General features: G+C 41.8%; 1 protein-coding gene across 7 annotated transcripts in view; it reads right to left on the minus strand.

The window, feature by feature from the left end:
- The window catches only part of DMD (dystrophin), a 2,221,918-nt gene that overhangs the window by 386,096 nt on the left and 1,813,144 nt on the right, over positions 1-22,678 (minus strand). For all 7 annotated transcript variants that reach the window (XM_019523954.1, XM_019523951.1, XM_019523950.1 and 4 more), the window contains 2 exons: positions 9,435-9,555; positions 7,810-8,078 (listed from right to left, as the gene is read on the minus strand). In XM_019523954.1, coding sequence (XP_019379499.1) covers positions 7,810-8,078; positions 9,435-9,555 — 390 coding nt within the window. The remainder of the gene's footprint in view (positions 1-7,809; positions 8,079-9,434; positions 9,556-22,678) is intronic.

The raw sequence follows: 22,678 nt of genomic DNA on the forward strand, positions 1-22,678 counted from the left end.
TGCTTAATTTTTTCTGTAGGCTTCTATAGCTTTTTATAGCCCTCTTGTGTATATGCCATATATGATCAATGCTATAGAGCCTCACTATTTACATTTTACTGTGGTTATTTCCTCATCAATCTGTCACCCTCAGCCTGTTTCTTTTGAAATTACTTCTCACCTACTGAGCCATCCTTGGGCTTGGTTTTGCTTGTCTCTTCTATCTTGTTTTTCTACATTCTATAGCTATCTATATTTTGGTTTTGCCTACAACAGTTATTTGCTTGCCTGTGTGCTAGTTTCACTTGCAGCTCATGATATCCACTCAAAAGAAGAAAAATGGCATCAGTTATGTCAAGGCAGCTTACAAGCCTATAAGGTTCCCCAGGTTTCTACATTCATTCTGGTTCTATTTTATAGCTTCATTAGTTATTTGGAGGATGGGATTGAGTGCACAATTAGCTGAGTGCACCCAGAAGAGTAAAATTTCAAGATACCTTGGAGGATAGAAGTAGGATTCAGCATGACCTGGATAAGCTGGAAAAAGGTCCAAAACTAATTGAATAAAATGAATAAGGATAAACAAAAACACAAAGTCCTGCACTTAGGATGGCATAATCAAATGCATAAATAAAAATTGGGGAATGACTGGCTAAGCTGCAGTACTGTTGAAATTGATGTGTATAGCGTATTACAAGCTGAATAAAAGTCAACAACATACTTTTGCTGCAAAAGAAAAAAGGCTAACAACATACTGGGCACAGACAGAAGTGATATTTTTTGCCCAATCTGGCCACAGAAAGTGGTTTATCATAACAGGCTTCAAATTCATGAAGAGTGGCTGTAGAGAAGATGGTGATAGAATAATTTCTTAGGTAGAGAGAAAGGACAAGAAGGATCATGGGATCAAAGAAAAGTAGGATTGGAACAGACTTTGGTCACAGACAGAAGTGACAGTTTTCACTTGATCTGGCCACTGAAAGTGCTCTACAGCCATGACCCAACAAAAGTGCCTGGCTGCAAAGCACTTCAAAAGAGCCCAATCCTGCAACAATCTGAACCCTTATTACATTGGGATTCAGATGAAGAGGTTTCAAAACAGCGTCTTCAATAACTTCTGTCCACACTGCCTCCCAGCCTGTCACTGTTTTCAGAATGGGAGGAGGGAAAGGGAGCAAAAGGAGGTCGGTCTGGGGTTTTTTCAGCCCACGCTATAGGGTGGGACAGGTGAATTGGAGCCCCCGCCCCTCCCCTCTGAGAATGAGCTCCTTCTTTTCCCTTTCTCACCTCCCATTCTGAAAACAGCACAGGCTGGGAGAGAGGAGGGGCCATTGCTAAAGGAAGCCAGCTGCAGGCTCACAGCCAGCAGCTAGATTTCTCTTTCCCCTGGAACCAACAGTGAACTTCTGTTTGGTCTGTGGGATCATGGTAAGTCAGAACACTTCCTGCAAAGCATTCTGAGTTACAGTGGGGAGCTGCATTTCTGTCTGCACCCCTCATGAGGTCATCTAGTCCAGCTTCCTGCTCAAGGCAGGATCATCCATGACTAAACCATCCCTATCAAGTGCCTATCTAACCTGCTCTTAAAAATTTCCAAGGATAGAGATTTCACAACTTCTCTGGTAGCTTGTTTAAGTGCTTAACCACCCTCATAGTCAGAAAATGCATAGGCCAGACAATACACCTCACCTGTTATCCTTTCTCATGATGGCTAGTACCAGTTCTGAACCTGTCAGAAGAGGCTCTCTTAATTGTTATTTTTGCTAGCTGGACACATAATCACCAGGTAAGCATGCTTCACTCACTTTTAGTTGTTGCTCATACATAAATTGATCTTGGAGTTTGAAATTAAAAGTATATCTCCACTATCCCATTACAGCTTTAGCTGTGGTGAATATCTAACGTTCTGGAGTAAACACACACACAAAAATTCATAGAAGCAAATTTTTTCCTCCCTACTAGCAAAAATCCTGAAGCATAAAGCTTCCAGGCACCCACTACCAGGGCCATCCCTGGAGCGGGTGGAGGGGCGAATCAGGGCAACTGCCCTGGGCCCTGCACTTTGGGGGGGCCCCACAGAGCCAGGCAGAAATGCCATGGCTGCAGCTTAGCTTGTCTGCCCACCCAGCGGGTTGGATGGATTTTTGCTTATTCCAGCTGGAAGTTCTGGCCACCACCTGTCCCACCATGTCTGGTATGCTGGGGCTTTTACTCCCTGGCATAAATGTGTTATGGGATGAGGAGGGGGGCCCTGCACAGGCTGCTTTGCCCCAGGCCACACACCCTGCTGGGATCATCTCTGCCCACTACACTGTAAATTTAATTTTCTCATATAATCCTGCTAGTGTTTGACATGTATTTAGTGACTGTTTTCCCATTAAAGTTACAATGTTTTTTTTCTTCTGGATATTTAACACTGGATCCACTATAGTACCTGAAAGGTATTCTGGTAAATATGTAATACATCATGGGAGGAAGGATATTCTCCATAGTACAAAGGGCCTTTCATTCTTGATTAATTTTTAACTCCCAATACATACAGATGGGCCAAAATTAAAACACTAGATCTTTGAGTGCTGCATATACAAGCATACACTTGAACTCAAAAGGGCTACTCAGTTTAAGTGAAAGATTTGCATGTTTTCAGGATGAGGAGTGAAGGCTTCTCAGCTCAGGCTTTGATTTGTGTACTTTGTGTCCATTTTACATTGAAACGCAAATTTAAATTAAGCCCAACTTGTATTTGAGAGCTAAGGAAAACTACTTTTCTTTTATTTCTTCTTAGAACACTACATTTTTTTAAAAAAGATATGACTATATAAAAATACATATTGAAGTGAATAAGTTAAAAATTAGCCATTCATTCACGAATTTATAAGTATGGCTTTCAAATGCCTTTCCAATGGCAGGCACAAATGCAGATCTCTTAGGAATTATTTACGCCACAGCCAAGCCTATATTGCCCAGTAAACACATGCATCTATCTATTTTCACTATTTATGCCTACATTATATTTCAATAGCAATACAATGACTCCAGGCAAATGCTTTTTGGAGCAAATACTGCACTTCTCAGATAGTTAGTATTACTCAGCCTTAATATTACACTGCCTTGTTGTACTAATCATCATCATTTAGAAACATGCAAGCCAGAGTGCTGCATTGCTTAAGTATACTAGAACTCTCTTTTAGGTCTTGGACTGGCATATCCTCTAAAAGAAATTCATGCGCGCGCGCGCGCGCACACACACACACACACACACAGAGTTTTTTTCATTTATAATTTATCTGATTATCCTTTGAAACAAACAAAAAAGGAAGTTAGTTCAGACTGATATATCAGGCTTTATGCCTATCAGAGTTGGTCATATATTTTTGGACCAAAAAAAATATTTTTTTAAAAAGCAATTACAAAAATGAGCCACTTTTGACCAAAACTTCGTCTGGGAGTCTTTTCAAGTCCAGAATGAAGAGGAGTGAAACCAAAATAAGGGAGCGAGATCCAGGGGCAGATGCAAGATTTCCCAAAGAGGATGCAGCAGAAGCAGCAACCCACGCTGCTCCCAGCCTCCTCTGATCCCACCAGTGCAGGCAGTCTGCCCTTGGGAGCCTCCAGATACTTTTCTAAATTCCTTCCTCTTCTCCTCTTTCTTGTGACTCCAACTTGCCACTGTTGCTTTCCCTGCTGCCCCAAGGGCAGGGGAAGCACCAGATCTGTTGCTGCCCACCCCAGTTAGGCTGTGTGGGGCAGGGCTTAGCTGGGAACATGGACAGCAGCAGTGGGGATTGGTGGAGAGGTTTCCCTTCCCTTTGTCTGCTCCCAGGGAGACCAGGCAAGGAGGGGGGACTACTCTCTTGCCCACTGTGGCTGCAGCACTGCACCCTCTCTAGAGTCATCATTCTAGTGCACATAGGGAGATGCGTAAGATGGGCTGCCTTCTGTGAATGATACAGAACAGTGGCTTGAGTGGTTTAAGTCTAAACCTAGGTCTCTGACATCCTTTGAAAGCTACTAGCTATTTTGGGGAAGGTCAGTTTCTCTGACAGCAAAGACCAGGTGGGGCAAGATTATATAGCACTGTATGGCTATAGTATGATTTTTATAAAAGATAAGATTTTCATGGTATTGTGGATGTTATCAGAATGTTATTTAGTAATTATGACAATCAGATTCTGTGACATGTAATGGTGTTCATGGATCAGTATGCTATACTTATGGAGGCACCAATAATGACTACTGTTAAGACTAGATTGTGTTTTGCAGATGACTGGATTGTGTTTATGTATAAAGTATACAGAATATGTCCTCCCAAGTAATAGCACATTTTCTGAGTGTGCAGAATAAATATGCAAGTAATGTTCAAAGCTATTTGTTCATTTAGGAATTATGATGAATTAAAATAGGTTCTTTAAGAAATCTGAACACTAGATATCAAGGTTTTTGTTTGCACTGAATGATTTTAGTATTTGAATACTGTAGCCTCTTCACATTTCCTGTGCTGCTGAAACTCATGCAAATCTTTTGCATGCAATATATTCAGGGTTTTTTTTGTTTGTTTGTTTGGTTTTTTTTACAAGTAATAGATGTTATTCCTCATAATAAATTTTCTTCTCTAGCAGGGCATGACAATAAATATTATACTAAGTAGAATTCCACAAAGAACAACTCCCTTTCAAAATGAGTGTCTATTTTTCTCAGTGGAACTGAAGCCAGATGCTGGCCTTACTTATCCTGCCCTTCTCAAAATGGCAGCCATCTACTTTTGGTTGAAACTGGGCTGAAGCCACAAGACAACAAAGCTGGCTAATGCCATTCAACAATCAAGCTGTTTCTAAGGGTTTTCTACTCCTCTTGGTGATGACACATAGTATCTTCATCTTTTCTGAGCAGGTCTTGATGGAGATGGCAGTTGTAAGTGGCTTTTTAAAATTGAGGGTATCTTGTGGTCTCAGTCCTATGCAAAACAGCTAGCAGTGGCAGTCATTTTGAAACAGGCCAATTCTTCACAAACATCTTTATGAGTATGTGTTTTACATACCAGCCCCTGGGAATGGATAAACAGTCAGCTTTAGAAAGTGATTACAAAATTATTTTAAAACTACCTAATGCATACCAGTTGTTTATTAAGGACAGCAAGAAGAAAACCTCTGTCTGCTTTGACAAAAAGGGGAAGGCAAGTTTCATAGGACACCCCAAATCTATAGTTGTTCATTATGGGAGAATGCTGTCTCCATACACACAAATATTTACCAAGGTTGGCCTGACTGCTATCATATTTAGTCTCTATCAAGAGCTCATGATAAACTACAAAAGGATATAAAGGAACATATATGGGAAAGTAACATGATATCCAGTATACAATGCATTTTTCTGTTTTAGTAATCTGACCAGATCAAGAAATTTTCTTTGCTTATAGTCAGCTCCAGTGATAAAGCACTTCTTAATAGAAAATGGCTGATTACATATCAAAGAGAATAGTATTAGTGTACCTATAAGATAAGGAGGAAATAAAACGCTAGGAATGTTTACTTGGAACAACATTCATATCAAAAAACGGCCTGGTGCATATCAAATAGAATACCATTAATCTACTTGTCAGAGAGATGCCAAATGCTGGAAGGAAATAATCTACATAAATACATATGTATCCAGGAAAGATAATGAAGAATAGAAATGAGGAGATAATGATTAGGGACCAACCTAAATTGCGGCAAGATAAAGGGTTTTTCACAGCTTACACTCTGTGCAGAACCAATTTTGTGGTGGTCCCACCCCTCAGCACTGATTGGCAGAGGCCAAGGGGAAGGAGCAATGAGGGGAAAATTGCCAGTTGCCCTTTTATGTAGCCCTGCCCCTTGGCACTGATTGACAGAGACCCCGGCAAAGGGTAGGAGGGTGCAGCCACTATCTTGGCTGCTGTTCTTTATGCCGCCCCACCAGCCAGTGCCTTCTCTTTCCTGCAGTGAGGAGTATTGGCTGTCACTGCCGAGTCAGCATTTTATTAAGGTTTTTTTTGTTGTTGATTTTGTGGATTCTGTCATTTTTGCAGTTTCCATGAAATCTGTGAAACCACTAATTAAGTAGGTCCCTAATAATGATAAATCAATGAAAGAGAAGCCCAAGTCTAGTGGAAAGGGAGAACTTAGTCAACGAAGCTGGGAACAGGGGGAGCACCAGGAAGTTGCTCTTCCAATTAGAAAGTAGCAGTAGATGTTTCTATCTCCAAACCGAAGAACTTTTTTTCCTTTCATTTTTCTGTCCTTATGCAATAAACCTGTTTTGGTTGTTTACCTTACAGGCTGTCTGGTGGTAAGAGTGATTTTAGTGTTGCTGGTAGCACCAGGGTTTCTGTTCTTAAGGGGATGGCAGACCTTTTTTGTTTTGTAAACTGAAGGAACCCTAAGGCTAAGTACAGACAGTAAAAAAGCCTGAGGCTGAATTGATTCAGTCTTTGCAGGTTAGTCTAAGCTGCAAAGATTGAACCAATAAGCAAATGAACAGATATTAAATTTCAATTCGGAAATGCAGCCACAATCCTGCAGTAGCTCAGGCCAGAAGCTGTGGGGGGACAAGAGCACGGCTCTTTGGCACATAGCCAGCTTGGGCTGTGTGTTCACTTTCTCTTTCTGCTGCCCCAGAGGTCTTTTGGATTTTCAGTCCAGAATCACAGCAGCAGGGCTCTGCAGGGTTGCTCATCACTTCCTCTTACTGCTCCCAGGTGCCTCTGGGATTTGTAGTACACAGTCACAGCCAGCAGTAAATAAGAAGGGAAGGGCAGCTCCATACTTGGCAAAAGGGATGTTTTAACCCTGCTCCCTGGTCCTAGACCCCAGCAAAGTTTTGCTGGGGGAGGAGCAAGGGGGGTAAGGACTGTGAGGGAGCCAGCCCTCACTGCTCCAGCTAGGGAGCAGAAGGGTGGGGTCAGACCTGCTTTCTGGAGCAGACAGCACAGCCCAGCCCAGGGCTGCAAAATGCTGGGATGCTGGGGGACTTAGATGTAACTTGAACCAGGAAGGGGTTTGGGACAGAAGTTTCATAAACCGGTTTGACCTGAAACAGTTAAGTCTGATACTACAGTCAACCAGACTTATCTTAAACCAGTTTCAGCCATTTTGAAACTGGTTTATGTGCACTGAATGTCTGTTCTGTTACAAGTTTAAACCAGTTTCTGATCACTTAAACTGGTTTATGTGTAGCTTCTGTCCCTAACCTAAGAGTTCGTGGGGCTGTTCTGTAAAGTCTCAACTACAGACTGAGATTTGATAGCAGAAGAGGAGTCTCCCAGGAGCAAGATCTGGGTTAAGACTCAAAGATACGCAGAAGAGAAGCGGGGGTAATTCTGGGCTCACCCCACAGGGTTAGTCACTAGAGGGACGAAAAATCTGTGTGTTTTAAAAATCAGTTTAATCTAATCTGTAGCTAGGAACACAGTTAATCATATTTGAATGGTTACATAACTACAATGAAGGGCAGAATTAAGTTTGTGTCTTAATTATATATTTCCATATTTTACCATGGTTGGATTTCCTTTAGGAGTAATTTTAACTGAATTTCCTGGGTTAATAGTACTTACACTGGGCATAATTAAACTTCCTTGTAAAGATTTCTCATTTAAATTACTGTTGTGTGTGCTCAACCTTAATTCCATTTTAAAGTTCTTTCTATCTGAGAATTACATGATTTTTTAAATTTCATAATTCTTTAAAAGCCACCTAAAATAGTCTCATTTTAAAACTTGTCTCACGACTTCTGGGGACAATCATGCAGTGAAACAAGGTTAATTATGTTTTATGGTTACAAAAATGTTGATGTATAGAGGCATACTGATACCTTGACTTTTTCTAGGTGATCTTGTAGAGAGTCAATTAGCAAATCTCCTACTGGCTGCCAAGATCCCTTGAATACTTCAGCCTGGCGTAGCTTTAAGTCCAGTTCATCTATTGCCTCTTGAAGCTCCTGCAGTCTTTCAAGGGCCTCATCTATCTTCTTTTGCCAGTCTGCAGAACGCAGGTTCAATTTATCCCATTCAGTTTTGACCTCATCTGCCTGCTTTCGGAGAAGTCTGGTGACATTTTGAGCCCTTTCTTCAGGAGACAGCTCTAAATGTGAAGTTCAAAGACTGTTAGGGCTTATTCTATCTTATTAGAAAAATAACAGCTACCTGGGCAAGTCAAAACAACTTCTAAGCACAGCAAGAAAACAAGTAATTACCAAGGTACTTCTGCATATGCTTAACTTGAAGCATGTGCATATATGTCCTTGAAAGTTAAGCACCCATTTAAAAGCTTTGTGGAAATCAGGGACACACAAAAAAGCCATATTCACTCAAATCTAAGACAAGTATTTTTGCTCTAAGTAAGCAAGGAGAAAAGAGCCCCTCATCTTAAATTCACATACAAGATGGACTGGGTAGGGGGTGCCTGTTGTGGCTCTAGCTCTGGCCCTAAGCTTGGGTTGGGGCCAGAATCAAACCCATAACAGTCTCCTGCTTCCCGCTTCACTTCCCCATTGCACCCCCTGCTTCTTCCTCCCCGTCAGATGCAGCTGAGCTCCAGCTCAGGCTGGATTCCCTCTCAGGCAAGGAGCACATGGAAGCTTTTTTCCCTGCCTGGCCAAAGAGCATCACCACAACTGCTGCATTGCCTGCCTGGCCAATTCACAGAGCTAACACTGTTACATGACCTGCCTGGCCAATCACCAGCACCAACACTGGGTGGGAGGGAGGGACAGATGCTGTGCAAAGCTGGGGGAGGGTGGTACCAGTGGCAAGGGGCAGGAAAGCTGCAGTGGAAGTGAGGGAAAGGGCAGAAGGCAAGGGGGCCATCTGACCCCTGCAGCCACTACTTTCTCTTTTGTAGCAGTGAGAGGGGGAAGAAGGCAAGACAAGCCTCTGACAATTAGAATCTATACCTGGGAAATAATAACAAATTTATAAATTTCCCATATACAGAATCTAATTATTGGAGGGATCATCTTAAATTCAGAGTTGACTTAGCGTTGAATGTTAACTGCATTTCTTTATGCTGATGCACAATATAGTTTTCTGTTAGAACAATTAGTTAATTCCAAACCATTTAAGATAATTTTTTAGCCAAATCTATTTGGGGAAATGACCAGGTCAAACTGTAGTCTTCTTTGGTTAGTTTTTAAAACTGAGGAGGATAGAATTTCATATCTCCCAGAGGTTAAGTGCTCTCATACTTTGAATCACATGTTAGTCTACAAGTTATGCATAGAGACACAAGGTCTCAAGCCCTTTTCAGCTTCTATTTACAAATATGCACTTTTACTTATATAGTCATCAGAAGGCTCACTAAATATTTGTTTCACATATACTTTGTTTTGTTAAAATCCAGCTTGGAGTATATACAGATAGTGGCAATAAGGATTTATGTATCTCTCTGCTATCACTGATCCTTCCATCAGTATGTTATTCCAGCTCTACATTCAATTACCTCTAGGCTCCTGACAGAGCTTCTCCAACCCCTCCAAAGGCTGTTCTGTTAGGAATATTCGCACAGTCTCAAGCGCACTCATGATAACAGGTTCTTTAGCTTTCAACTCCCTTTTGAAGGTCTGTGAAATGAAACAAAAATGTTGTAAATAGGGTATGTAGCAGTATTAAACACTAGTTCTTGCTTTTGTCAACTTCAGTACATCATGTCCAACATCAATTTCAACCTGGATTACTACAAATAGATGTGAACAAAATGAAAAGGAATATCATTTCTAGCATTTGATTAACTAGAAACCACATCTGAGTGCAGAGAGCCAATGAACAGACAGCATGTTGCAAAATGGAAGGGTGAACTGATTAAATTGTTCATGGCAAGAAGGAATCCCTTCTGTGACTAATGTCAAAGTAAAACTTTGAAACCTCGCTGGAAGGGACAAGCCTTCAGCTGGCTCTGCAATGAGCAGTAGTGGCACAGCTAATGCCGCCTGAGAGGCAAAAGATTACTCAAAAAGTAATGGGGAGTCCAACGCATCTCATAGCTATTACTATATAAGTGCTGCTGCTAACTGCTATGTTAGAAAAAAAAAACAGTCCTGATACTGCTATACTTAACAGTTAGTAGCAAACAGCTATTCATTCTGAGGTACACTTGGTGCAATAACATTAACTACAACATACTCCTTTGGTGGGGATGTAAATGGAGCATTTATGCAGTGCACTGGGCAATCTCTTACTTTTGGTTTCTCTTCCAAATGTGTTTAAAGAACAGGTTCAACTTTTTAATTAAGGTTTAGGATATAGACTAGCCTCCACCTACTGCAGAACGTCTCACAGAGCTTTGGAAAACTTACATGAAGATCAAAAGCAGAAAGTGGTCCTGATGTAGAACCAAATCCTAGTAATTTTTATTCTTTGTTAAGAGCCTGACCTTTGTGTTCATCTTTGCTCCCGAAGAAAATCTCTTTCTGAACCGCTTCTATTACTGCCCTTTGCTTTCTTCCTTTTTCCATACTCTGTTTTCTCCTCTCTTTCTTTTAGGGTAGAAATTAGGACAGAACAATCCCATACAATCCCGTACAGGCTGCGGGCTGACTGGCTGGGCAGCAGCTCTGCAGAAAAGGACCTGGGGGCTTACAGTGGTCAGTAAGCTGAATATTAGCCAACAGTGTGCCCTTGTTGCCACAAGGCTAATGGCATACTGGGCTGCATTGGTAGGTGTGTTGCCAGCAGGGCAAGGGAAGTGATTATTCCCCTCTATTCAGCACTGGTGAGGCCACATCTGGAGTACTGTGTCCAGTTTTGGGCCCCCCAATACAGAAAGGATGTGCACAAAGAGAGTCCAGAGGAGGGCAACAAAAATGGTGAGGGGGCTGGGGCACACGACTTATGAGGACAGGCTGAGGGAACTGGGCTTATTTAGATTGGAGAAGAGAAGACTGAGGGGGGATTTGATAGCAGCCTTCAACTACCTGCAGGGTGGTTCCAAAGAGGATGGAGCTGGACTGTTCTCGGTGGCAGAACAAGGAGCAACAGTCTCAAGTTGCAGCAAGAGAAGTTTAGGTTAGATATTAGGAAGAATTTTCTCACCAGGAGGGTAGTAAAACATGAACAGGTTACCCAGAGAGGTTGTGAAATCTCCATCCTTGGAGGCTTTTAAGGCCTGGCTAGACAAAACCCTGGCTGGGATGATTTAGTTGGGGATGAACCTGCTTTGAGCAGGGGGTTGGACTAGATGACCTCCTCAGGTCCCTTCCAACCCTTATTTTCTATGATTCTTTCCTGCCTTTGCTTCTCTCTGTATTTTCCTCCTTCCTATTCCTACTTCAATCTTGTTTCCCTTCATTTTGTTAAAAGAGCAGCAGTGAGATAGCCAATGCTGACATTTACAGAGGCAGCACTAGGCTACAGTGTTAACACACAAATGAGATCAGTGAGTACAAATATCTCAGAGCTGTTGTTCAGCATTGGGAACCAACACTGCCTCAGCCTCTATTTGGAAAGTTTTCTTTGCAACTATGAAAATTCATTTTTTATAGGCAGAAGGCAGGGCAGAGGCTCACTAAACATCTCTCTCTTTTCTTAAAGGAGCTTTTAATTTGTTGGAATCTGAATCTAACAGAAAGACCACGTAAATACTATGACTAGCTTATGGACTGCCTATCTGATAGTAAATTCTAGTCTGTTAACGGAGTGTGGGTTGTACTGTATATCTGAACATACTTTACTCCTGGTTTATTTCAGAGTCTTAGCTCCTTTGATTATAAGCCAGAATTTAATTTATACACTTTTGAGGCAGCACAGTAGTACTGTAAAACAAGTGGAAAGTGCTAGTACAAGGTAATGCCCAAGATAATTGTTGCAAGGAGAACCATATATTAGGACTGGCAAAAGTATACATTTCATAAGAATGTTTTACGCTTAGGTTATTAGGAAATACTTTTTCCAACACAAGGAATTACGTGGGCCACTTACAAAATATATTCACTCAGAACCAGTCTGGGTAATGTATTTAATCATTTTACTTACAGTAACTATTAAACAAAATGTGGGTTATCGTACAAACTAATAAAAGCTCATGCATTCAGGTTAAATTCACATACTGAAACCATATTTGATGTTAATGTCATACACAGAGACCCCTATGTGAACACCTCACATTACTGTTAATGACAGTCAGAGCTGGAGTTTACAATGATGAAGTATGGATACTAAACATTCTTTACATATTTTTGTCAAAGAAATTAAGTCCATATGAGCATGCATGAAACAAATGCTTAAGTATATAATGTACAAATGCTTATTTATGCACTCAGGAGAAATCCCAAATAACTGGATGAGCGAATAAGGTTTTTGATTTTGAGTTCAATAAATTCATTTTAAGAAATGTCTCTTCTTGAAGCAAGTGGTATAGTCATTGAAGTTAAATTGTATCCAGGACACATATGGGAGTGGGCTCCTTTACCGATAGGTTATTTTACTGATACAATTACCACAAATTGCATCATTTAGCAGCTCTTGCTAGCTCTATCCCCGTGATTTATGCTTAAACCTCTAATGCTGACTCATATTTTGTTCCTACAGGTGAGAAAGAGATCGATATACTATTTTGTTTCATAATTCTTTTTATCTGTGAACTGTACCAGCTATATCAGCACATTATTTCTTTGTATGTCTTTCATTTGGGCTACTAATACCATACGTGAGTTTTAACTCTGACTCAGCTGGTGATCTGAACTATTGCTTTGCTATAGTGCAGTTAATTAAATACTCCCCTGCCAGTTAATGGATGAATAGCTCTGAGTCAAATGGGAAATAGCAGTGAGTTTGTGCTAACATTCAATATATACAGTTTATGGTTACTGTTGATTATTAGCACTGGGCTTAAAGTGAAGATGTCACTCAATGCATATTTGGGTAAAACTGCTGGAGTCACAGGACATTTACTTAAGTGGGACCCAAGTGAAAAGTGAGACAAAAAGGCTGATTTTGGCATTGTTTACATTTGTGCTTGTCTTTGGCTTGGTGGGCAAGGGAAGAGGAAGATATAAACTTGTCTTGTGTTCCAGAAACTGAGAAAACTGCTACTGTGTTAAACTCTTTTGTGAACATCTCTCCTGCTCATATGAGTAGACCATTCTAACCTCCTAAAATGCAGCGGATGTGCAATCCTGGTATGCTGGGATACAGCCTGCCTTTAGAGCGAAGTACAGACAGTCAAAAAGCCCGAGGCTGAATCAATTCAGTCTTCGCAGGTTAGTTTAAACCGTGTAGATTAAACCAATAAGCAAGTGAACGGACATTCACTTTTGATTCTGGAAATACAGCCACATGCCTAGATTAGAAGCCGGAGAGTGCTAGAGCATACCTCCCTGCTTGGCTGGAGCAGATGGCTTGGACCAAGGCTAGCCTTCCCACCTTGTAAGAGGAGTAGCAGGAGAGATGCAAAGCATCCTGGGATGCTGGGGGACTGTGAGTTAACTTTAATCTAGAAGGAATATGGGGCAGAAGTTCAATAAACTGATTTAACCTAAATCAGATAAGTCTGATACTACATTCATCCAGGGTCATCTCAAACTGGTTTCAGCGATTTTGAAAGTGGTATATATGCACAGAATTTCTGATGCGTTACACATCTAAACTGGTTTCTGATCACTTATACCAGTTTATGTATAACTTCTGTCCCTAGCCTAGAAGTTCTTTTGCAGTAGAGTATCATGGGTGTTAAATGCCATAAATAACTCTTAAGACTTCTAAACTGTGTCTACACATGCACTTTACCATGAAGTAGACTCATTTGTTGTGTAGTAAAGCATCAACATCTATACATGTGACACTATTAGGCCTCAGTAAACTAAATGGCATCTCCATAAGATAGTATTGTCAGCGACAATACTATCTTATGGTGGAGTAATTAACTGTGATTAAATGCATATGTAGATGCTAGCCTTGTGCCCAGTCAGCCCAGCCAGCAAGGGTCCAGACTCCTGTCTGCAGCCTAGTCACTTGGCTCTGCATTTTCAGCACCCTTCAACACCAGCCAGCCCCTCCACCTGATGCTACCACCTGGAACCTGGGGCAGAGCAGGGCAGAAGTGGCCCCAGTGTAAACTGCTCTACCCTGGCTCAAATTGCTGCTGTTCTGGGCACATGTGCAGACATTGCCCCTGGGAGTAGTTTACTCTGGATCTGACTGCTCCAGAGTTTATTGCTTAGAATTAACTGCACATGTAGATGCACCCACAATTTAGCCTGTTATTATTACTACAGATTATCCAATGGGTGCAACACTTCTATATACATGCCAGGATTTTCCCTGCAATGTTTACTTTCTCAACATAACCAAAATGGGCAACAGGGAAATGACTACTATGTGTCTGCACCCCAAATGGAGAGGGCAGAAGACAGAATTGATTTAATGAAGAAATGGGAAATATGAACTACAACTTCTTATGAAGTGTGGGCAAAGGCATTTTTACCTGAACTCCTGGGATACCAAGTACCTTCCATCAGGTTGTTTTGCTTCCATAAGAACCTTGTAGTTGAAACTGTGCCTAGCTTGGTGGAGGTAGAAAGCAGAGGTGCGGGGGGAGGTGGAATACGGATTCTTGTTTCCTTTCCTGGCTCAATTCTTGTGTTTTTTTGGTAAAAGAACCACAGAGACACTACCACTGGCATTAAAGTCACCCAGGGGGTAGAGTCCTGTTGGCTTCTAATCCCCAGACCAAAAATGCTGAGACAGCATGGGAACAGCTGTATGCTGCATTTGGTGAAAGGTATAATATGGATGCCTGGGTTTGTGCTCCTGGAGTCATTGTATATGCCTCATGTGCAATGGCTCTGGAGCTGGTGGTGGCGTGCAGCCTCACAACATAAGCCAATGGTTCCTAACATTGGTAGATTCAAGGCACCTCTTTGAAAATGCCAGCTCTAGGTTTCACTCATTTTTTGACTATGGAAAAAAAATGTGAACAATTCTGTTGCAAAGAACTCAAAAGACCATAACAGGTCAGAAGGTTTCTGATGCTAAGGATCCCTATTTGAAACCTTGAGGTTTATCTTTGTGAATCATGTGCACATATTTACACACTTGGCAGTGTATAACACACTTATAAGTATCTTACAGCACCCCATAATGCTGCAGCACCCTATTTGAGAATCACTGTCATAAACTGTGTCTTACAGCTGTTGGATATATTTTAAATTTAGTTATGAACAGAGATTTGTATGGATATCAGAAACAAAAAGGGAGCCTATTGTATAAATATCTTCTGCACTGTGTTTCACGCAGGATGTTGAATTGTTGATGCTGTAGTAAAAATTTGTAAGGACTGGGGTTTGGTTCAATCCCAATATGAGATAGAAACAGCCCAACCCACAGTTATCTCTCACTAAATTAATTCTGGTCTGCCAACATCTGACAGGTTACTTAAATGATACATTTAGGCAATTAGACAAAAAAAAGCACTCAACGGGTGTGTCCAGACAAGTTCAGCTGTGCAGTATGTGGCACCACAAACACATATCTGTAGTGCCACATACCAAAGTCAGCTGTTCTTCACACCGCAAAGGCACGGGTGCTTTTTTTCCATGATTTCCATTTTTTTCCATGATTTTTTTTTGACCCCTGGGCAACACACCCATGGGCAGCATGTCTGGCTGAAACATGGAGCCAGGCCACCCAGAGCTGTGCGCCAGCTGCCAGCCAGGCTACTCATGGCAGGATCGCTGCAGCTGCAGCCCCAGGAAGCCTCCAGGACTCCAGGTAAGGGTGGCCCTAGGCCTCTCCTAATGCCCCTGGGGTAACTTGCTGTGTATCAAAGCACACGTGGCATAGGTGTTCCCTGGGGACAAGCAGCTACAACACAAAGTGTGCTGGAACTAACTGTATCCAGGGAACCAAAATGTTCATGCTCATCTGGATGCAGCCAACTAAGCAGAAGTGTGTGTATTATAGCACCAAATAAACCTTGATATACTTACTTCAGAATACTGCACTTGACTGTAAATTCTTATTCCTGCTGGATATCTTGTGATTTTTTTTTTTTGGAACACATTCATCTGAATGTATTTGCTAACATTAAAAGCTCATAAATGGCAAGAAATGACATATTCTCTTCTTTTGGTAAAAACAAATTTATCAACCTCAAGCCCTGACAAATGCATGCCAAGGGTAAGAAGACCATCACTGATATCAGAATTAGCTTAAATGAATGTCTAATTTACAACCAATGATTTCAGGCTAATTTTATTGAATTCTTGAACTTCTTCCACACTTTGTGGTGACTGCAGTGGAAATCGAACATGCATTATATATGACCTGACAAAAGAACAAGTAAACTACTTTATTTAAGCCATTCTATTTGTCATCAACACCAGAGCAGTAATGGCATTCTGTCCACCATTTTAATAATGCATATATTGATTAGTTCATCTCAAACTTCAACCAGCTCCTACTGGGAAGCTTCAGTGGTATCTTTAAATCTCTTCAGGTAGGGAAGCATAGATTTTTTTTTTTTAATTAAGAGATGAAAATGCAATGAAAAGACAGTGCTATATTTTTTCTTCTCTTTTCTTTCTTTTTTTTTTTTGGAGACAGACAAGTATTATGTTTTAATGGAATTTGAGAAGAAAGGCTGCAGTTAAATGTATTCAGGATCAATATAATTTTTCAGTATAAATGCAATTTTTTAAAATATGCCCTTCAAACTATACTTAGATTAATTTAGAAAAATAAAAAGATAAGGGATCACAGTCAAGTACAAACCCTAGACATTCTATGCAGACAGCAAGTGTCCTTTACCATAATCACGACTGCCATAAATTTTATGGGATTATTTCCCTCCTGCAAATGTTAATTAATTTGTTATTCATCAATTGTTATTAACCATGACAATACAATCTCTGTCTAAAGTAAATAATATACAGCAGGATTTGCCAATTGGGCTCATGAAAAATGGAAAAGAAAGTAGCCTGTTTACACCAGAATTAATCCCATAACAGCATCCTAAAAGCAAGAACACACAAGCATGTTTTCACCCTAATAAAGACACAGCCTACAAGTGCATGCAGTTATGCAAAAAGCAAAACGTCCAGGCAAAATATTTTTTTGAATTGCCAAGCATTTATGACCATTGTCTTAAAAGAAAAGGAAAATAAAAAAGAACCACACAAAGGAATCATATTTGTGGGATTACACAACTTTTCTGGAGGCCAAAATCCCATCAACAAAATGAAATATTTTTAAGAGGTTACAATAAATTGTGCTTGTATGGTTCTGTTGGATTTAAACTCCTAAGTATCTTGTACAGCCATAACATCCTGATTGTAATACAACAAGGTAGATTGGTTGCTGGGACCAGGAAACCTGTAGAGTGACACAAGGTCCATGCTGTTCAAGGGGAAAAAATACAGCAGAAGAATAATAGAAAACTGCAAACATAGACCATCAGAGATCACTTGAAACTGATAGAGTTTTGTACTGATTGTGTTTCCCTCCCTCTCTGACCTTTGAAGGGTATACAGGGTGACCTAATTTCAAGGATTATAATTTGTTCTTTCTTCCACAGGGAGCCAGAGTGCCTGTAACTAGACGTATCTTCCTTTAAACTACAAAACTGCTATTGCCTGAAAAAAGAAGCTTTTTCCAAGTGACTAAACTGGTCTGGCTTTGATATTAAGAAATATTTAGGTATTGTGACCAAGAGATACGTGTGTGTATCTATGTGGAGGAGGAGGGGATTAGAAAAGGAGGGAAGAGGGCCTATTTTATAAAGTCTCTTGGTAACTACTTATGATAACTTATGTTTATCTGGCACCTTTCACCCTAAAGCAGATTTACAAACTTAAACTGATGTGGAAACCACACAAGGATCACTTAATCCATCACTGGACTGTCACCACCTCTGGGTGGAATCTGACGCCTTCATAAACAGTGTCAGGGCACAATGATAATGCATTACATTTTAGGTTTTGCAAAGAATATCTTATCTCCCTGAAAAATGTACAGCTTTGCTCTAAGGGGGATGAGGATGTTCTCAAGTATGCAGGTACGGGTCAGGTGGCAGGGCATAGTGTTTAAATCTTTGCTTAAGAAATAATCTATTTCAACTAAGTGTCTTGCCAAATTCTACTTTATCTCAAACTTTTTATTTTGGGGGAAAGATCTGAGTTAGAAGTAGAGTGATCATTGGGAATTATGTCAATGTCTATGTTGTTTAATTTTCCTGAATCCTTACAGTGTAACTCAACTTCATGTTTCCCCCATTCACAGAAAACTTTTAAAGCTACTTTCTGCTAGCTACTTCAGTCAAATGGCTCAAGCAGTTCCTCATCACCCTACATGGTGTCACCACTGGCAAGGGAAAAGAAAGGTCCCAGGCTGCTCCATGTAGCTGTGAATTTTTTGGCCTCATCATTTTCTGTGCTAACCCTCAAACAAGAAATATGGGAAATGATTGTGCATCTTTTGTGTGAACCGTCATCTCCTCTTCATCCTGGGGAAGGTCTCTGAAAAAATTATCAAGGGCCACATTTGTGAGAGCCCTGCAGGGGAAGTGATGTTGAGGGGTAACAAACACAGGTTTGTGCCAGGCTGATCCTGCCTGACTAACCTGATCTCTTTCTATGACCAGGTAACAAAAAGCTTAGATGGGAAGGAGGAAGTCAATGTCATCTTCTTGGACTTCCAGAAGGCCTTCAACACAGTGTCCCACCCGATTCTGGGGGGCAAGCTGAGGGACTCTGGCATTGACGAACGCAGAGTCACATGGGTGGCAAACTGGCTCCAGGGGCACACCCAGAGGGTGGTGGTGGATGAGTCGATGTCGACCTGGGAGGGTGTGGGCAGCGGAGTCCCCCAGGGCTCGGTCCTTGAGCTGGTGCTGTTCAACATCTTCATTAGCGACCTGGACAAGGGTGTGGAGAGTACCCTGTTCAAGTTCACTGATGACACCAAGCTGTGGGGTAAAGTGAATACACCGGCAGGCAGGGACTGCATCCAGGCAGACCTGGATAGGTTAGAGAAGTGGGCGGATCTGAACAGGATGCGGTTCAACAAGGACAAGTGCAGGGTGCTGCACCTGGGGAGAGGGAACCAGCATTATGGGTATAGGTTAGGGGCTGCCCCTCTTGGCAGCACAGAGGCAGAGAGGGATCTTGGAGTCAGGATTGCCTCCAGGATGAATATGAGTCGCCAATGCAAGGAAGCAATAGGCAGAGCCAACCGCACCCTGTCCTGCATCAACAGGGGCATCGCTAACAGGTCCAGAGAGGTCTTGCTCCCCCTCTATGTGGCACTGGTCAGGCCCAGCTGTGTCCAGTTCTGGGCACCACACTTCAAGAAGGACGTGGAGAACCTGGAGAGGGTCCAGAGGTGGGCCACTCATATGGTTGGGGGCCTCCATGGCCAGCCCTATGAGGAGAGGCTGAGGGACCTGAATCTCTTCAGTCTCTGCAAGAGGAGACTGAACTGAGGGGGGATCTTGTGGCTGCCTACAACCTTATCAGGGGCCAGCAGCAGGGACTTGGGGAAAGTCTGTTCACCAGGGCCCCCCTTGGGGTCACCAGGAACAATGGCCACAAGCTGAGGGAGGATAGGTTTAGGTTGGATATTAGGAAGAACTACTTCACTGTAAGGGTGGTCAGAGCCTGGAATAGGCTTCCCAGAGAGGTGGTGCTCTCACCTTCCCTGGAAATCTTCAAGAGGAGACTGGATAAGCACCTGGCTGGGGTCTTATGACCCCTCCCACCCCCAGTGCTCATGCCTGCCCATGGCAGGGGTTCGGACTCGATGATCTGTCTAGGTCCCTTCCAACTCATTGAGTCTATGATTCTATGACCTGTCCTTTCCATGTGTGGCAGAAATTCACTGATTCTACTTTCCAGAAACTAACTGCAATAACTGGATTTGCCACCTTAAAACACATCAAATAGGTACATATAGTACAAGGGAAATTGTTCTGGGGAACTGGAGAGGATATGATAGGTTATATACCCACCTTTCATTTTAGTGGTTCATAACCTATTAGGAATCATCACTGCTTCTCATTCCCAGAAGACTACCTTGAAGTAGCTGTCATTATTGTTCATTTGCATGAGAGCATGACCTTTATTTTTCTAATACTGGTCTTATGACTTTTTTACCAACCAAATAGAGTAATATAATTTGTCCTTTAAAATATGACTGTCAGATGTAGGTAGAGCCCATGTACTCAAGTGCTCTACAAGATTTTGGTTCACTTCAGGATAAAATTCAAGGTTTTCAGGATAACCTTTAAAACCCTAATATTGTCTGAGACTTTGTGATCTCCAAGATATTCTCCTTTAATGTTCATCATAACAACTGCTTTCACTGGCTGCAGCTTACCTATAATTTTCCACAGGGGCTGAACTCCTGGGCATAGGCAATAATACGTTTTCATTGTATAGCTTGGAACTGGAATATATTGCAGTATATCAATACAAAATTCATTTTTTCAAACTTTTTTTTCCCAATGCTTGCACTAAAGCTTTCAGGGATATTATGTTAATCACAGGAACCTCAGTAGATGTATTTTTCACATACAGTTCATAGGCATTGTTCTGCATGCTTTTTTGTTCCTTGGTTTGTTTAAAATAAGCCTCACCTTCCTGTTGGAAGTTGCTCCAGGAAGTCCTAAAACTATGGCTTTTGTTTGCAAGCAAAACACCTCCTTCTGGTGTTTGTTTGACTCAGTGAAGGGTAGAAAGAGAAAAGGAGAAGAAATGGCATCCAGAGGGTCAGATATGTTTACAGGTGTTGGAAGGAGACGCGTTGGGATTTGTTGTAGTTGGGAATCTTAATCAGTTCCTTCCAAGAGCAGAAAGACCTGCTCCCTTCTTTTGATCAGTGCTGCCTCCACCACCCATGACTGCAACAGCTCAGTCACAAAGGGGGAGGGGAAGAGATGAATAGTCTAGGTTACATTTACCTAAACACTGGCCTCACTGCTACCTTTTTACGTCAGCCATCACCCCAGAAGTGATGATGGGCCACAAAGAAGTCTTATTATTCAATCAGTTTCTATGTATAGTTCTTGTAAAGTGTTCAAAGCCAAGTCATTCGCTTGCAACTATAGCATGTGAGATTTCAAGGTGATTTCTCATACAGTACCACACAAACCTAGCTCTGTTTAGCTCAGATGAAATCAGGTACATTCTGTTCAGCATGGGAACACATACAGCTATGGGCACTATTAAAAAATGCTATGGTACTATTAGCTATCATAAATGGTCAGAACTTGGATTGTACATTTTGATCAGAATAGACTGCAAAGATGGCAAAAAAAGTTGTGCATTTCAAACCATCTGCAGCTTTTTGTTCTGGAAAATGTCCACAATGACATACCTAATAAACCTAGGAGGAATGCAAAACTCTAGAACTCTTGGTTCAGGGACGATACCTTTTATTAAACCAACTAAGAAATAGCAAAAAAAGAATATCTGTTTCTGTAAGCTTTCGGGCACACATGGCTTTACTCAGGCTCAAGAAAAATTAAAGATGGTAGAAAATAAATTTCATTTTTTGCACAGAGGGAGCTGAAGATGTAGGTCTGTCCCTCTGGGTCCATGAGAGTGTCTTTATGAGTTGCATCTATATCTACCACAAATGCGTTTGCTTGCTATTTGTATAAAAGCTAGGTAGTGAGGCTAACACTAAACAATGTGGGAACTTTAGTTAACTCAGAAAAGTATTTTTAAAGCATAACTTTTTTATACAACAAAATATGTCATATCTTTTCAATGAATATTTTGTGGACCTCTTTTTTCAGGTGGTATGGCAGGAATGGAGGAGGTCCAGATCTGGGGTGGAGGTCCAGATGCTCTCCACCCCAGGGTGTTGAGGGAGCTAGCTGGGGTTATTGCAGGGCCCTTGGCACAGCTTTACGAGCACCTGTGGTGCTCGGGACAGGTGCCAGATGATTGGAAGATAGCCAGTGTGGTCCCCATCTTTAAAAAAGGGAGGAGGGAGGACCTGGACAACTATAGGCCTGTCAGTCTTACCTCAATCCTAGGGAAACTCTTTGAGAAGATCATCATGGAGAACATCTGCGATGGGCTGGCCTCAGAGATGATGCTCAAGGGCAACCAGCAGGGTTTCATTAGGGGCAGGTCACGTCAGACCAACCTGATTGCCTTTTATGATCAGGTCACAAAAGCCTTGGATGCAGGTGTTGCCATGGATGTAGTCTTTCTGGACTTCAGCAGGGCCTTTGACACCGTCTCCCACCCCATCCTCATTAAAAAATTGGGCGACTGTGGCATTGATGCCTACACCATCAGATGGATTGCAGATTGGCTGAAGGGTCGCATTCAGAAGGTGGTGGTGGACGGGTCACATTCGACCTGGGGAGAAGTGGGCAGCGGAGTCCCCCAGGGCTCGGTTCTTGGGCCCACGCTGTTCAATCTCTTTATCAGCAATTTGGACAACGGGGTGAAAGGCACCCTGTTTAAATTCGCTGATGATACCAAAATTTGGGGCTAGGTGAGCACGCTAGTAGGGAGGGAAAGACTGCTACAAGACTTGGATAGGTTACAGGAGTGGGCTACCATAAACAGGATGCGTTTCAATGCTGAGAAGTGCAGAGTGCTGCACTTAGGCAGTAGAAACCAGCAGCACACTTACAGAATGGGAAACTCCCTTCTTGAGAGCACGGAGGCAGAAAGGGATCTTGGAGTCATTATCAACTCCAAGATGAACATGGGCCGACAATGCGAGGTCATGGTT

The sequence above is a fragment of the Gavialis gangeticus genome, unplaced genomic scaffold (genome assembly GCF_001723915.1).
Source record: "Gavialis gangeticus isolate Ggan-Ray unplaced genomic scaffold, GavGan_comp1, whole genome shotgun sequence".
NCBI classification, from domain to species: Eukaryota; Metazoa; Chordata; order Crocodylia; family Gavialidae; genus Gavialis; species Gavialis gangeticus.